The sequence below is a fragment of the Grampus griseus genome (assembly GCF_964374135.1).
Source record: "Grampus griseus genome assembly, chromosome: 3".
NCBI classification, from domain to species: domain Eukaryota; kingdom Metazoa; phylum Chordata; class Mammalia; order Artiodactyla; family Delphinidae; genus Grampus; species Grampus griseus.
In genome coordinates this window covers 82,843,028-82,858,885 of record NC_139019.1, presented here as the reverse complement: position 1 = coordinate 82,858,885, position 15,858 = coordinate 82,843,028, and the positions used below count along the sequence as shown (strand labels likewise).

The window sequence follows — 15,858 nt, the reverse complement described above, 5'->3', positions numbered from 1 at the left end:
AAATATAATTTACATTTTACATTTATAGCATTAGCAAGGACAGTGGTATATCATCTAATATGTAGTTTAAAGTTCTTACCTAAATGGTGAGTGTGAACTCTGTAGGCAAAGACATGCATTGGATACTTTTTATAATGGCATGAAATATCAGAATTCACCACTGTTAGAAATGAAAACACAGAAAAAAGTCACTATTCAACTGGAAAATAACATTATTCTTGACTAAAAGTATGTATAGAGTATTCACAAGTAGCTAAGCATGGGGGTTTTGAGTAAACATATACTCATATACTCAGCAGATATTAAGCACTTATTATGTGCCAGCTACTTTACTAAGATGAGTTAAGAACCCCTTACCCTCATATTTTATTTCACTCATAAACAAAATGACTAGGCCAAATCAACAGTGAAAACATAGGCTTAATTTGATATCTTTATCACGAAATTTACACAGTTGAAAAAGCTTAAACATTTGTTTTTACTTTTAGAACAGAAGGATTTTTGAAAAATTGATTACAGATACCTAAGATAACAAGATTGACAGTTCCTGTTGAGAAGGAAACATTTCATATACTTTTCCTTCCTTGCAGACTAACACATAGTAGCTATTCAATAAACATCTTTTAAAATAAGCCAATGAAAAGTAATGAGATCATACTTGTCATTAACTTTAAAAGATTCCCAGTAAGAACAAACAAACAATATTTAATATAACACTTTCACCAAAGGATAAGATACACTGATGAATAATATTATATTTATTCCAATAGCTTTTTGTAAGTTTAGGAGAAATCAGCTATTATTATCCCCATTTTACAAATGGAGAAATAAGCCCAGTAAATCTGTGTTCAAAGACTTGAGTTGCACCTGGATTTGCTGGCTTTTGATTCTGAATCTGATATTCTCTGCAGTAGTTTATGCCACAGTATGATATGAAATTTGTTTCTGGCATCAGAAGAATGGATGATTGATTTGTAAAATACTCAAGAATTATTCTTTAATTTGTATAACCCTCTACTTACCCATGGGCCTCAATTCTTAGCATAAAAACTGGAAAATAATAAACTACTGGCTTGGAATAATACAAAAACCTATTTTAACTCCAAGGATAATAAAGAACTGGTGTATTTTTCAGGGACTCAAAAATATTGGTCATTTCAAGTGTTTTGAAAAATATACTGTAAATCCATTCTTAAAGATTAGGTAATGAGGTAACTAATTCTGAAAGATCATTACTCACCTTTCTCTCCTGCTGGTATAACAGTGTCAACAGACATCATAAGGTACATGCCAGCAATTGAAGGCTGTCTGCAGAAAACAGTAATATTTATCTCAACTATTTGCAAAGTCAAAACTATTGCCTTGGAAAAATAAGGTATACTTCAATACATTGGTCGGCAAAATATGATTCATGTGAAAATTAAAATAATATGGTAAAAGAGGTAGAATATATATTTATTTCTGGAGAAAACTTTACTTTCTTGGGCAAATAATACACATTTTTGTGGCACAGTAAATGTGGAAGGCAGTCTCTTAGTGGCTCCTGTGATGGTTAATTGTATATGTCAAGTTGGCTAGGCTGCAGTGCCCAGTTGTTTGGTCAAGCACTAATTCAGATGTTGCTGTGAAGGTATTTTTTAAGAAGTAGTTGATATTTAAAACACTGACTTAGGGTAAAGCAGATTATGGTCCACAACGTGGGTGGGTCTCTTAAGGGAAAAGACTGAGGTCCCGGGAAGAGGAAGGAATTCTGCCTCCAGACTGTCTTTGGACCCAAGATTGCAATATTGATTCCTGCCAGGATTTCCCACCTGCCAGCCTGCCTTGAATATTTCAGACTTGCCAGATCGGACAATTGTGTGGGTCTATTCCTTAAAGTAAATCTCAATTTCTCTTTCTCTTTCATTCTGTCTCTCTCACACATTCTGTTAGTTCAGTTTCTCTGGAGAACCCTGATCTATACAGCTCCCAAAGACCCACAGCTCTGACATTCGTGACCTTGTCCAATCTTCTTCCCTTGATGTGGGCTGGACCTAGTAACCAGACCCAGTACTTTGTTATTTCTAACAAACAGAATATAGCAAAAATGACTTCTTTTTTTTCTCCGCTGGGTTCAGAGTATGAAGATTTGTTGTTAACTATTTTCTTCACCTATCAGGCTTATACATTATATTCAGTAACTTCTGAAATGAGGATACAAAATGACTCTCTGGCTTCTATCCTGCTCACCCTCTTGCTTTCTCCCTTGCTAGCTGTGATGGACACCAGCTGCCATGCTGTGAGCTGCCCTGTTTAAGGCCCACACGGGGAGGAAAGGAGGGAGTCCTCCAGCCCACAGCCAGCAAGGAATTGAATCCTGTCAATAGCCACCCGAGAGATCTTGGAAGCGAATCCTCCTCGGTCAAGTCTCCAGATGGCTGAAACCCTGGCCGAGACTTTGACTGCAGCCTTTGTGCGAGACTGCCAGCCCTAGCACCTAGCTAAGCTGTGCCCAAATTCCTGAGCCACAGGAAAATGAGACAATAAATATTCGTTGTTTTAAGCCACTACGTTTAGAATAATTTGTTATACAGCAATAGGTAACTAGCACAGTGGATTTCCCACTTTTAAGCTCTTGAAGATCTTAAAGTTGTAACTCAGCTAGGATAACAGTAGTACTTACGGCAGGCGTGTAAGGTGTAAGGAAACACCAGAGCAGTCTTTGTGATTATCTGAAAACACACACACAAAATACACACCTTAAATATAAAAATGTGAAAAATGGATTTCAAACTAAAAATGTTAACTAATCACAACCCAATACTACATAAAAAACCCTACATACTTCATTTGTATGGTGTTTTATAGTTTACAGAGTACTTTCATATTCATGAAATCCATTTATTTCCAATGTATCCCAGAGCAACAACAAAACTATCATTTCAAGCAGTCTGTAGCTTTTTTTCTTGACTCATCAAACTGACTAGTTATCTGCTTTCCTGCAGATACACTAAGTACTAGTCATAAGCTCACAGAAGAAAGCTGTGGCTTCTCTCTATGCATTATCTGTATTGTTGAAACATCCAGAAAAGTTTGTGAACTGAATGGTTTGTTCCATGGGGCTCCAAACAACTAGCTTTTCTACTTTTCAAGAACTGAAGTAGTCCATAATTTGGGCTTTCAAGATATAACCATTTTTTAGAGTCTGTAATGTCTCAAATTTATGTATAGGGATCACCTTATTTGGTTTCTACGCCTCGTTCATTCCCACCTTCTAAACAGGAACCTGATGTTCATTCTTTTTACACCCTAACTTCAGTTGAGAGCTGCTAAGTATCTGCATCTTTGCCAAGGACACTTCAGAGACCTCTTACAAATCTTCTCTCTTCTTTCTTCGTCTTCTCCAAATAGAAAGAAGGTAAAAATTTAAATTACTCATCCAAATTCTGATCTCTTTTGAAGTTGCTGATCTCTAACCACAGAGACCATGAAGAGTAACTCAGACTTACTCATTCCTTCCATTTCTGTATATGTTAAATCCTTTCTATTTCACATTTTATTCTAGTAATTATAAAACTCTGTATCTCAACTTTAAGAGTTGATTTTAATGTAACTATTGTGTATGTGTGTGCAAGATTGATAGATTTATATGAGAAATTAAGAAGTGAAGTATACTGGACTTCCTTGGTGGCGCAGTGGTTAAGAATCTGCCTGCCAATGCAGAGGACACGGGTTCGAGCCCTGGTCCGGGAAGATCCCACATGCCACGGAGCAACTAAGCTGGTGTGCCACAACTACTGAGCCTGCGCTCTAGAGCCCATGAGCCACAACTACTGAAGCTTGCTTGCCTAGAGCCCATGCTCCGCAACAAGAGAAGCCACTGCAATGAGAAGCCCACGCACTGCAACGAAGAGTAGCCCTGCTCACCACAACTAGAGAAAGCCTGCATGCAGCAACGAAGACCCAACACAGCCAAAAATAAATAAATAAATGAATTAATTATTTAAAAAGTGAAGTATACTAATAAATAACAGCACATGCAATAATTCAAGAAAATTTTTTCCTTTCATCTGTAATTCTCATGAGAAAAGCAAACGTAGCTTCACATAAAAATACATAATAACAGGTAACTAACAAGATATGCATTTTTATTTACCATAGATAAAGTTTAGAAAGAAAATATAACAAATCATGTTTAATACTTTGGTAATAAAACACAAAGGAAATGTCTCTGTATAGTATTATGCTTGATCTTAAAAACAACACAAATAAATTCAATGATAAATATTTTATATTTAATCAGTTGGATTTATTTTTGTCATTTTACAAAGGGACTTTATCCAGTCTCCTAAATCAATTTCAGTGAGATTTTATTTTCATAATAATTTCACTGTTCTTTTTTTAAAAATTTCAATTGAGTTTTAAATAGATGGAGAAAATAATAGCAAAAAGAATAAATTACAGGTTTATCTTAATTTTTGCCCATGCTTTTAAATATAGAAAGGATAACTGAGTATTTTTTTAATTTATTAAAAATTTTTTTACTTTTGAGAACAAGTTTTCCTAAATGTACTGATTGAGATTTAGTAAATATGCCTAGTCTGTACTACTTGCAAAATGATTAGCCATAGAATTTACCCAGAATTACCTAAACATCTCCACTGATCAAAAGAGAATAGTGGATAGGACTTCCCTGGTGGCGCAGTGGATAAGAATCCGCCTGTCAATGCAGGGGACTAGGGTTCGAGCCCTGGTCCGGGAAGATCCCACATGCTGCGGAGCAACTAAGCCTGTGTGCCACAACTACTGAACCTGCACTTTAGAGCCTGCAAGCCACAACTACTGAAGCCCGTGCGCCACAACTATTGAAGCCTGCACGCATAGAGCCCGTGCTCCACAACGAGAAGCCACCGCCAAGGAGAAGCCCACGCACCACGACGAAGAGTAGCCCCCACTTGCCACAACTAGAGAAAGCCCGTGCGCGGCAACAAAGACCCAATGCAGCCAAAAATAAACAAAATAAAATAAAATGAGAATAGTGGAAAGTATACCATTAATTCATACCAAACGAATTCTAAACTCCAGAGACTCACCTAATTAGCTTGGTTGTTTTCAGAAAACATTTCTCCTGTATATAAACAATGTCATATCTATCTTCTAAGGCTATTTTGAGAAATGGTACTCATCCATTCATTCAGTTAATATTCACTGAGCAATTGCTATACTCAGGCGCTGTTCTACACAATGGGGATTCAGTGAAAAACAGTATGTTCAAAATTCCTGCTCTCATGGTGCTTATGCTCTAATGGAAGTGGAGGAGATAGGGAAATGGGGTAGGTGGGACAGGGAAAAACAAAACACCAAATACATAAACATGATAATGTCACACAGTGAACTCAACAGGATAATATGACACTGGGTAGCTTTTTTATCTACTGTGGCCCAGGAGGGATATGGTGGCCAAGAGGCTGGAGACTGTCCGGGCCATGCAGAGTGTGTTAAGAGCCTGGGTTTTATTTTCTGTCTGCAAAGAAGCCACTGGAAGATTTTAAGCAATGCAGGACAGGATCATATAAGGTGTCCACCTAGCACATTACCTAGCACTTACAGATTACTCACTAATTACTTAATGTCAGATTTTGTAATTTTTTATTTTAATTAACAATATCAAGTGAGAGCTTGTTTTCTCCCTACCATGTCCATCCAAGCAAAAAGTTCTATGTACAATGAGAACTGTCTCTTGGTTTTACATTATATCCTTGTGTTGAAAGAATCAAGTTAATCACATTTTGATATCCAACTTGGCTGATTTTCTTTACCATGACTTAAAAAAAAAAGTAAATGGGAAAAATAAATAAGTTAACACATTTCAGGAACTATTAAATAAGTTTATTATTAAAGCTGAAATGTGTCACCAAATTAAGAGTAGCAGGAGTGTTACTAATAGTAACATGCCAGCTATTGCCAGTAACAAGGCATCTTCCTGTTAATGTTCTTCATTAGAACTGTCTAAATTGAGTAGATTTTTAGTCAAAGAAAAGCATGAAAATAAGTCAAAAACAAATTTTAATTTGAAGACATTTTCTAAGCACACATCAAAGTTTTCTCTAAATTAAATAATAGCAAATAGCCAATTAAATAATTTCTATATAATTGTTGTCTGTTTGATTCCCTGTAGAGATTAAAAAGTGAGCCACAGTCTCACCACTCCAGTGCAAAGTACCAGGTTTTCTTTTGATCCCACATGTTTATCAACTACATGCCATATTCTGTAAGAAAGTCAAGGATATCACACAATAATAACAAATCAGCTAAAAACTCAAGTAGTAATATGAGATGTTCAACACATTCTGGAGAAAAATATACTGAACTTCTGACTTAATGTATTATAACATAATGACTTTGGGGAAAACTGAATTTTAGAGACTCTAAGTTTTGTCTTAGAGAATGTAAATCTTATATGGGTAGAGGGCTGGTGAATATACACAGATCCAAAGTGAAAATCTTACCTGTTTTACAAAAAACTCCAGAAATCAAAATATACAGAAGGAAAATTAGTGAAGAAATACACTTAAGAGCCACCCTAAATAGAGTTGTTTACATCAAATTTATCTTGTCAATCTGATCCACTGAGTCAGCAAAAAACGAGGCATTCTAAAAACTGCTGTGTGTATGTGTGCCTGTGTGTATGAGTGTGTACATACTATGCTTTACATTTTAGATAATCATCATTATTTATCCATGGGGTAATAGAATTACACTACTAACTGTGTGACCTGAGGAAATTCTGTTACTTAGTAATGGATAACATTTTTTTTTTTTTTTTTTTTGCGGTACGCAGGCCTCTCACTGTTGTGGCCTCTCCCATTGCGGACCACGGGCTCCGGACGCACAGGCTCTCAGCGGCCATGGCTCATGGGCCCAGCCGCTCCGCGGCATGTGGGATCTTCCTGGACCGGGGCGCGAACCCATGTCCCCTGCATCGGCAGGCGGACTCTCAACCACTGCGCCACCAGGGAAGCCCATGGATAAACATTTTAACGATGATACTTTAGTAGAGCAAAATTCTAGGAGTTATCACAAAGTAAAGAAAATACTTATAAAGCATATTCATATACATTTTAGACATCATTTCAGTCTATTGCTATTTCATAGAGTCATTATTTCAAAATCAAATTTTATTATTGTAAATCATTGTGATTTCTTCTAGTTCGACTTTCTACAGTTTGACCTAAAGAGCCCATGTGTTTGTATATATACATAGTGAGAAGTCCCAGCAGGAGCAACTTGAACTCCCTCAAACAAGGCTGTCTCGAAGTCTGGAGGGCTCTCGGACCACAGCTATTCCTATAGCAAGTGGCAGCTTTGGAGAGAAGCATATTTCAGTCGAGTGTTTGGTGTGAAGATTATGACCTTTTAACTCCAACATGATCTTTACCACAGTGATGCATTATTATTTCCATAACCTCCACACTGATCTTCCTTCTGGTGAACTCAGAAACTTCAGCTAGTTTTGCATATTTTACTGATGATTTCCCAGTGTGCTCTGACTTGCTTGCCCTTCTATTGTAACACAGTGCTTCAGCCACAAGATATGAAGCCTCATAAGAATTAATTCATTTCAATTCACTAGGCTATAAATGAAATCTGTCTCTTAAAATGGATGAGACTTTAAAGGTTTACTACCATAAAGAAACACATCAGTGCTTCTGCTAATATTTTACCACATAAGATGAAAAGCAAAATCAGAACTGAGATAGTTAAGAAACATAGAGAAAATGAACTCAGAGTATCAAAATCATATGCTGGCTGAAAAAGCTAGTCAAAAAGACTAATTCTGTGACTAGAATAAAAGTAAACAAAAGAGAGCAGAGGAAATAGATGGGAAAATTAATGCAGAGCCGAAGAACCAGAGAAATGGAATCCCACAGCTTAAATAAAGATCGGACAGGAGTGAGTGAAATAACTAAAATGGCCTGAAATCACAGGATTGAATTTGTCCTAATGAAAGGTAGAACAGGAAATGAGGACTATTCCCTGATTTATATTTCAGCATAAATATTGTACATTTACAACATACAATATGTAAGATTTGTTGGGTGGAAAGTTTGGAATTAATTTTTACATTTTCATCACACACAGTTATTTGACCATAGTGCTTTACAAGATCATGACCAGTTTCAACTAGGTGCTCAATGAGTTCCTTTGTTTAAAACGAGCACAGGATCTAGAAAGTTATCTATTTAATACTTGGTAGATTAGTACTCGTGATCAATATTGATACCACTAAGAAACTCCAGTCTATAAATGAGACAATCTATAATATGTAAAGAATGTAGCACTCTATTTGGAGCATAGAAAAAATCCAATAAATATTAGTTCTTCTTCTTCTTATTGGTAGATTCCAAAAAATTTCAGCACATGAATATTTTACTTTTAAGAAATATATTTTCATAGTTATAGGTCAGGAATTTCTTTAACTGAAGAAACTAAAGCACATCAAATTTTTCCAACTTAATAACAGGAATAGAAAAAAGGGGGAAAACATGGGAATATTAAATGAGTAAGGAGACAGTTAAAAAAGGAATTAGAATTGAAATGGTATGTTAAAGATATTGCACAAAATAGATATTTTCAAAATGTAAATAGAAATGCTGATTCAGAAAGGTATGACCTAGGGAGATACAGAAGAGAGTCATCAGTGATATAGTGAAATTGTAGTAAGACATAAACATCACGGTCTGGCTAAAATGAAATTCTTGGATTAGGGACAGTAGGATCTCAAAGAAGTTGATAATACATTGTTTCAAAGGCCTTCCATGACTTTTAGCAATAAAGCTCCCTTTGACCAGACTCAAGACAACCTGCTTCTTTCTGAGTTCTGGGTCAGAAGAAGTTAGTTCAACAGGATTCTGTGTTTGTAGAAAAAAGAGTGAGGCAATTTTTATATTGATACTGCAATTGTTTTTTTAATCTATGTTTATTCATTTATCCTGTACAGCTATCATTATGCAAAAATTCTGACAACTCTTCTTTCCAGGTATCTTTGTTTTATTTTAGTCTTCTGCTTCAAAAACAGATTGTTCTTTCACTGTACTGGGCTATAGGTGCACTCTCTCTCCAAGGTATACTGGTGAATACTTGACTTTTAGCTATTAATGTTCTGTGTTTACAGAGGATTGAACCCAAGATATCACTGTTAAAGGGATCTTTCATGATTGCTGTTCTCTTTCAGTGAGAAATACTTTTAGCCTGATTGATTTCAAGATATAATGATGAAACTTCATTCACCAGATAGGTATCAGATGACACTGGGAGGTATATTTCATTTTATGTCATTACCGTCCAGTATAATGCCATATGTATGTACTAGAAGTTTTTATAATGGTAAAGATATTAACAGTGAATCTCTTAATGAGAATCATTTTTAAAAAGAAATGTAAAATCAAGTCTAATAATGCCTTAGAAGCGTATCATGGCATAGGAGGGTACTGCAGTACTGTAGGTTGAGTGGTAAGACTTCTGAAGAGTAGTCTGATGATGAAAGAAACAAGTATTTACAGACACTGGATGAAACTTGAAAATAGCACTCAACCCAAATCTAATCTTGAGTAAGATGAAAACTGGATGATCACTCGCTCCACAAGGGTCTCAGTTTCTCTTTTTTGAGAAATTGCTCTCCTCTGCTTAGGCAGAGATGTATAACCACAGCAAGGTATTTTATCAAATATATAGACTCATAGAATTTCAGAACTGGAAGGGACCCTGGAGATGAAGGAGTTCAAATCTTGCACTTTATAGACAGGGGAAAAGAGGCTACCGAGACTGGGTGTTGGCCAAAGCAATTCAGCTCACTGGTGACACACCTGGGTATCAAAACTAATTCTCGAATGTTAGTATTTAGTAAACATTATTTACGTAAAAAAAAGAGTTCTATTTCTTAGAGACTTCCAAAGCATTTTATCTATGAAATGTCCTGAAGTTAAAATAAAGGAATTAAGCAAGAATTGATAAGTAACCAGTGGTACTTAAGGATATCCACTTAAGTAGGAAGTACATTTCTCTTAATGTGAGGTGAATGCATGGGATATGAGGTTATCCATTCCATACTATTTAGCTTGCTTTTCTAATAATAGCTTTTAGTTCCTGCCTGGATTCATAGCTAAGTAGTAAAGTAAGTATGTAGAATAATGCATGATAATAACCTATTACATCTTAGGTCCTTAGAAGTCTGTTGATCTCTCCTAATCTTTCCCTCAAGAGATACACTTCATGAGCTCATCTTGTCCTGGTTGTTTCCTGCTTCAATTAAAAAAAACAGGTTAATCATCAATCCTGAGGGAACCAATGTGTTGTTATACACTACATCCCACTAACTGGAAAAGTCCTTCAGAAAGACAGTTGTAGAGTGGATTTTAATTCACTGCACTCTCCTCAGAAGATAAAGATAAAGGATAAAGCACACCCATTATCTACTATCCCACCCACAGTTTTAGATGATGGACCCTTTCCTTATGGAAGTACTGAAAAAGCATGCCTGGAACCATTGCCAAGTCTTATGAAAAACAAAGAAGTAACATCTTTAATAATAAAAATGTATTTTAGGAAATTTATGAGCAAACAGTAAACTGTATCATACCTTTCCACCCTCTCAGAGTGTTCTGACATAATTTAAAGACCATCTTCTTGACTTTCTGCCTATCTTGAATTAACAGACAAGAATGAATCAAGGATATAATACACACCAATATTTTTTCAATAATATATGTACACAGATTTTGTAATAACTATTTGACCGTTAAGCTGGTTTGATCTTTACCTTATGGTTCTTTGTTCTGAATTAACAACATTAAATTGATGGGACAGATCAATTGATGGCACTTTGCTGAGATTAAATCATGGCTCCCAAGGTGACGAAGAATAGGAGATTACTTGGGGATTCATTTCTATAGTCAGGAAAAATTTCATAGAGTCAAAATTACTTGGAAAATCCCATAGGAGAGTGGAGAGTGAGGTCTCTTAATAGATCGAACACAGCCAGTTTTCTTGGCACTGGAGCAGATGGCTGTCAGTTTTGTCCGTTGGGCCATGTTGTTTTTAAAAAATGTTATTTCTATATAGTTGGACTGTGTTGTTATATAAGAAAGGTTATTTCTGTACATTTGAAACCCTGCAGCAGCAGAGAGACGGACACAAGCACAAGAGGCAAATAGGAAACCGCAGAGGGAATAGCAGATAAGGGTCTCGCGTTCATTCTGGGTACAGGCACACTGAATGAAACTCTGGTTTTAATGAAGGTAAGACACAGTTCCTTTATTGTTTTTTGGTACCACTGGATTATAAATGCAGGTCCTAGAGTCACTTAACAGTACTCAGTAAAAAGATGATTCTCCAAATTAACCAGAAAATGCATATATTAAAGTGTTTTGTTAGAGTTTCCTCAAAACAAATTCTCAGTCACCAAATTTCTCCTAGAGAAATCACTGAAAACATATTTTCGTATCAGGACTCTCCAGTTACAGATACATTGATATAAAATAGTCTCCACTCAAAAAGCACTAACACCTTAAGCTGTCATGGCAAACGTGCATCTGCTTAGCAAATATAACTGAAATAGGTGCACTGTTAATACATGACACAAACTGCACAGAGGTTTTCCTGGGGGCTGCTGAAAGCTGGCTTAGCAGACAAGCCTTGGTGCTAAATAAACCAGCACTACCAAAAAAAAAAAACTTCAAAAAAGAATTCCTTTTGAAGCTGTCACTGCAGTGAGTTAGCCTCTTTTGATTTTGTACTCACTGCTGTGGGACTAGAAATTACTAGCTTCCATTTGTCCTGTGGCAAGGAAGAGAAAATGCATTTTATCCATCCTGCAAGAAGACGACTTTCACAAATGATGGCCTGTGCTGTTCCCAAAAGAGATCAAATGGAAGGCAGGCAGGCAGGCTCACCAACGAGCTTTTATAATCGCTCTGTGTGTGGAGAATGTTGCGGCGAGACTAATGTCAGAGCACTTTCCTCTTTCCATCTTTTATGAATGCAAAGAAAAGAATCCATAGTGAAGCTTATGATTTATACTATTTCTTCTCTCAGAATTATGAGCCTGCTCCAGAATCATACTTCCAAGAAAGTAAAATTAAAAGAAAAAAACCCACGAATCCTAGGTAAATACAGAATTTTTTAAAACGTGGCAGTTTTTTTTTTTTTAATTATATTAGCACTTTAATATCTATGCTTTTCAAGGTGGAAGTGAAAGTTATTAAACACTTGACATGGTGATTACTTCTTTTTTAAAAAAATTTTTCAATTTTATTTATTTTTTTATACAGCAGGTTCTTATTAGTCATCAATTTTATACACATCGGCATACACATGTCAATCCCAATCTCCCAATTCATCACACCACCACCACCACCCACCCGCCGCTTTCTCCGCTTGGTGTCCATACATTTGTTTTCTACATCTGTGTCTCAATTTATGCCCTGCAAACCGGTTCATCTGTACCATTTTTCTAGGTTCCACATATATGCGTTAATAGAGTTTTTAAATTAATGATTGTTTTTTGAACTTTTCGTTGAACTATATAATATACAGAAAATTGCACAAATCAGAAGTTACAGCTTCAGGAATTTTAAAAAACTAAAACACTCCTGTAACCAGCACCCAAATCAAGAAGCAAAAACCCTCCACTTGTGGCCCCTTCCTGAGGCATTAAGTTTTAAATCTTTATTTTGTGTACACAGCATATTTAAACATTTATTTGCCTTTCCGAAGGTGCTGTCTTCTGGCACCTTTAACTAGCTTGTCCACTAGCTTCATGGGCTTTGGTCGGCAGTTTTTAAAATACTATATCTGACTACTAAGAGTTATTTTATTATTTCCCCTTTCTCTCAGTGAAAAGTCCTATCAACCACTTTTTACTTCTGCATCTCAGTTTTTAATATATATTCATTTTTTAATTGAAAGTCTAAGCTTTCTTTTGCATTCTCCCAATTATTGTCTGTTCTCCCTACTGAGGGCAGAATGTAACTGCAAAAGTCTAGGAACCACAGTAAAGGTACCAGAAGAGTAAGTAATGGAATGAAAAGGAACTTTAAGAGTTTTAATCAAAGAAACTTTTAAATTCAGTTTGAAATATAAAGCTAAAAATCATATTTCTCATATAAAATGCTCTATTATGAATTTTTGAATTGTCTGGAGGATATTTTTTATATACATAAAAGGTTTACCTTTCACCCCCTTTGGAATTCTCAACTACTTTGTGCAACAGTATATTCTCCATCTTTTATTTAACTTAAACCGCTAAGTGCTCATGAATGATAAGCAAAGAGAGGGTAACCTAGTGGCAATAACATCCTGTTTTGTTTTGCAAACAGGAAGTTTATAGTCTGCAAAAGCGGTAATTTAATTGGAATATATGCTTTTTGAAGCTCAACCTAAAATCAGTGGCTGTATTTTCAACCCAATTATCTTCATCAGCTTAAAATACTGTATCGTGTACTGATTTTGGTTCTTCAATGAAAAAATAAATTTGAAGTAGCTAATTTACATATAATTATGCATGCATGTAGTCCTCGGTATTAATTAGGAAATATACTTTGAATATTATAGCTCATATATTTGACTTGGCATTAATTTTCAGTCATTCAATATGTTTACGTTGTAATTGGTATGAGGATTAATAAAGTTAATCTTCATAAAGCACTTGTGAGTTGAGAAGTAGTACGGAAAACACTGAAACTGCTCAGTGCCCCAAATTATCTCTCAAAATTCCCTGAGACCTTAAGCAAATCTTCATAATGTAAGATAAAGGGTCTGTTTAGAAGGGTTTGCAGTTACTGCTCAGATTTTATTCTCCTTTCTGTTATTATAGGTGATAGATACATTACAGTTAAGTCGGGGAAACAAGGGTAAGGAATACTTGCAAAGAAATGGAGCTAGAAAAGTGTTGGGTAGGGGAGATATCCGTACAAGAAGACAGCCTCTGGAAAATTTTCAAAGATGGAGAAAAGAAGAATTAATATAGAATGAGAAGAAACGGGGAGCAGGACAAAGGGTTTCCAACTGGGATGAAGAGGAGAGCAATGTTTCGTTGGCAGAAAGAGGGAGGTTAGAAGGGTCTCTTCCAGGCCTAAGGAAGGTTGGATTTTATTTTTCTAACAGTTATTTTATAAATGTCATGAGATGTCATATTTGAATGGTTTTCATCAAATGTCTTTTTGGTCACATATTTAGTTAGGGTATCTCTCTCATTTTACACGTAAGACAGTCAACTAACATAAAAAAGGAATTAATAGAAAATAGGAAATAGAATGTACAAATCCTAGCCTCTCTAATGACTTCCGTCTTTTACCGTACTTCCTAGAACACAGTAAACAAACGTAAACATGCCAAAGCAATGAGGGGATTAGTGAGGGACAGGGTGTGGAAACCAGCCTGAGTATTTGTGGAGTGTGTGAAAAAATGCTTTGGATCTCCTAATTTTGATGTGAACCCATGAGCAAGTGACTTTATTTTTCCTCTTAATTTCTTTTGGTTAAAAAATAAAACATTATCTGCTATTAATTTAAATGAAAGTAATTAGTTAATGATTATGTACCCTGACCAGTTTAAAAAAAAGAGTTAAAAATTAAGGGTGATTAAAAAATCATGAGCTGCAAAGGGGTAAATGAAGGTAAAGTATAAGGTTGTCTCAAAAACAACTAGAAAATAAAAGCGAAATGTGAGAAACTAAATAGTATTAGGGAAACTTTTTTTCCCTAAAAGACATCACTTAAGCTAAACATTATATTGTTCAATGTTACATTGCTCTAAAAAATACATTTTAAGGAAAAAAGGACATTCTGAATATATTCTTTAAAAAGCAATAATACTGCAGTGCTTTACATATCTTTTCATAACCAAATGAATGAAAATGCAATTCCTGATACTTAATGACCATATTTAGGTATTAAAATAAACAGGTGTCCCATGGAATGAATGAGATGAATAAGGACCATTAGTCTTCCAAAGTGAAGATGATTAACAAAACTGAAATGCAGGAAGCTAGAGAATCAGGGAGCTTACACTGGCAAAAGCCAAAAACTATTTCAGGATAATAGCCTTCTTTTGGATCATTTGAGAGGCACTGAATAGTCCTAAAATCATTCCCATGACTCACAACAAGCTGCTTGTGTATAATTAAGGTTAGAGAAGAACATGAAGAACATCCTATTATAATTCTTCTGAAATCAGTGGGATTATCAAGTAACCTGGTGTAGAAATATCCCTACATAAGGGAAGTGGATTCCTTCATACATCAGAATGAAAAGGCATAAATGAGATGAGGTAAGCAACTCCAATCTTTATTCATATTTATTCTATTGTGCAAGGATAATTTCATTCCTCTTCCTTCCTAGTGGTTCAAAGGATTTTTAGAAGGACTGACTCCATTATTTGTTTTATATAGTTAGGACATGAACTTTGATAAACTACACATTAGAAATTCAACACAAATTAAATTCTTTTAGCTTTTAATACCATTGGACTAGTAGCTATACCACCTCTGGCAAGTCACTTAACCTTTCTGAGTATCGATTTCCATTTCTGTAAAATAGAGGGGTAGGGCTAGATGGTCCCTTCCAGTCACACTGGTCTCCTTCTATCACTCCAAAGACTCAGTCTCTGTGTTAAAAACAAGTGCTTTAAAAATGAATTAGTACATAACACATAAGATGTACGGTTTTTACTATTTTCAGAAGAAAAGGAAATCAAAGTCATGGTTTTGTTTTCAATAATGCCTTTTCAGCCATGTTGCAATCTCTTCCCTTTATCTGAAAAGGCCTAAGAGGCTGTGGAATTTCATGCAGGTTGAATGTTACCTTCTTGCCAATCATATCT

At 35.5% G+C, this 15,858-nt stretch overlaps 1 protein-coding gene across 16 annotated transcripts in view; it reads right to left on the bottom strand.

Moving 5' to 3' along the window:
* The window catches only part of PAM (peptidylglycine alpha-amidating monooxygenase), a 282,213-nt gene that overhangs the window by 62,619 nt on the left and 203,736 nt on the right, over positions 1-15,858 (bottom strand). For all 16 annotated transcript variants that reach the window (XM_082650122.1, XM_082650119.1, XM_082650111.1 and 13 more), the window contains 3 exons: positions 2,663-2,711; positions 1,241-1,308; positions 80-160 (listed from right to left, as the gene is read on the bottom strand). In XM_082650122.1, the coding sequence (XP_082506248.1) occupies positions 80-160; positions 1,241-1,308; positions 2,663-2,711 (198 nt within the window). The remainder of the gene's footprint in view (positions 1-79; positions 161-1,240; positions 1,309-2,662; positions 2,712-15,858) is intronic.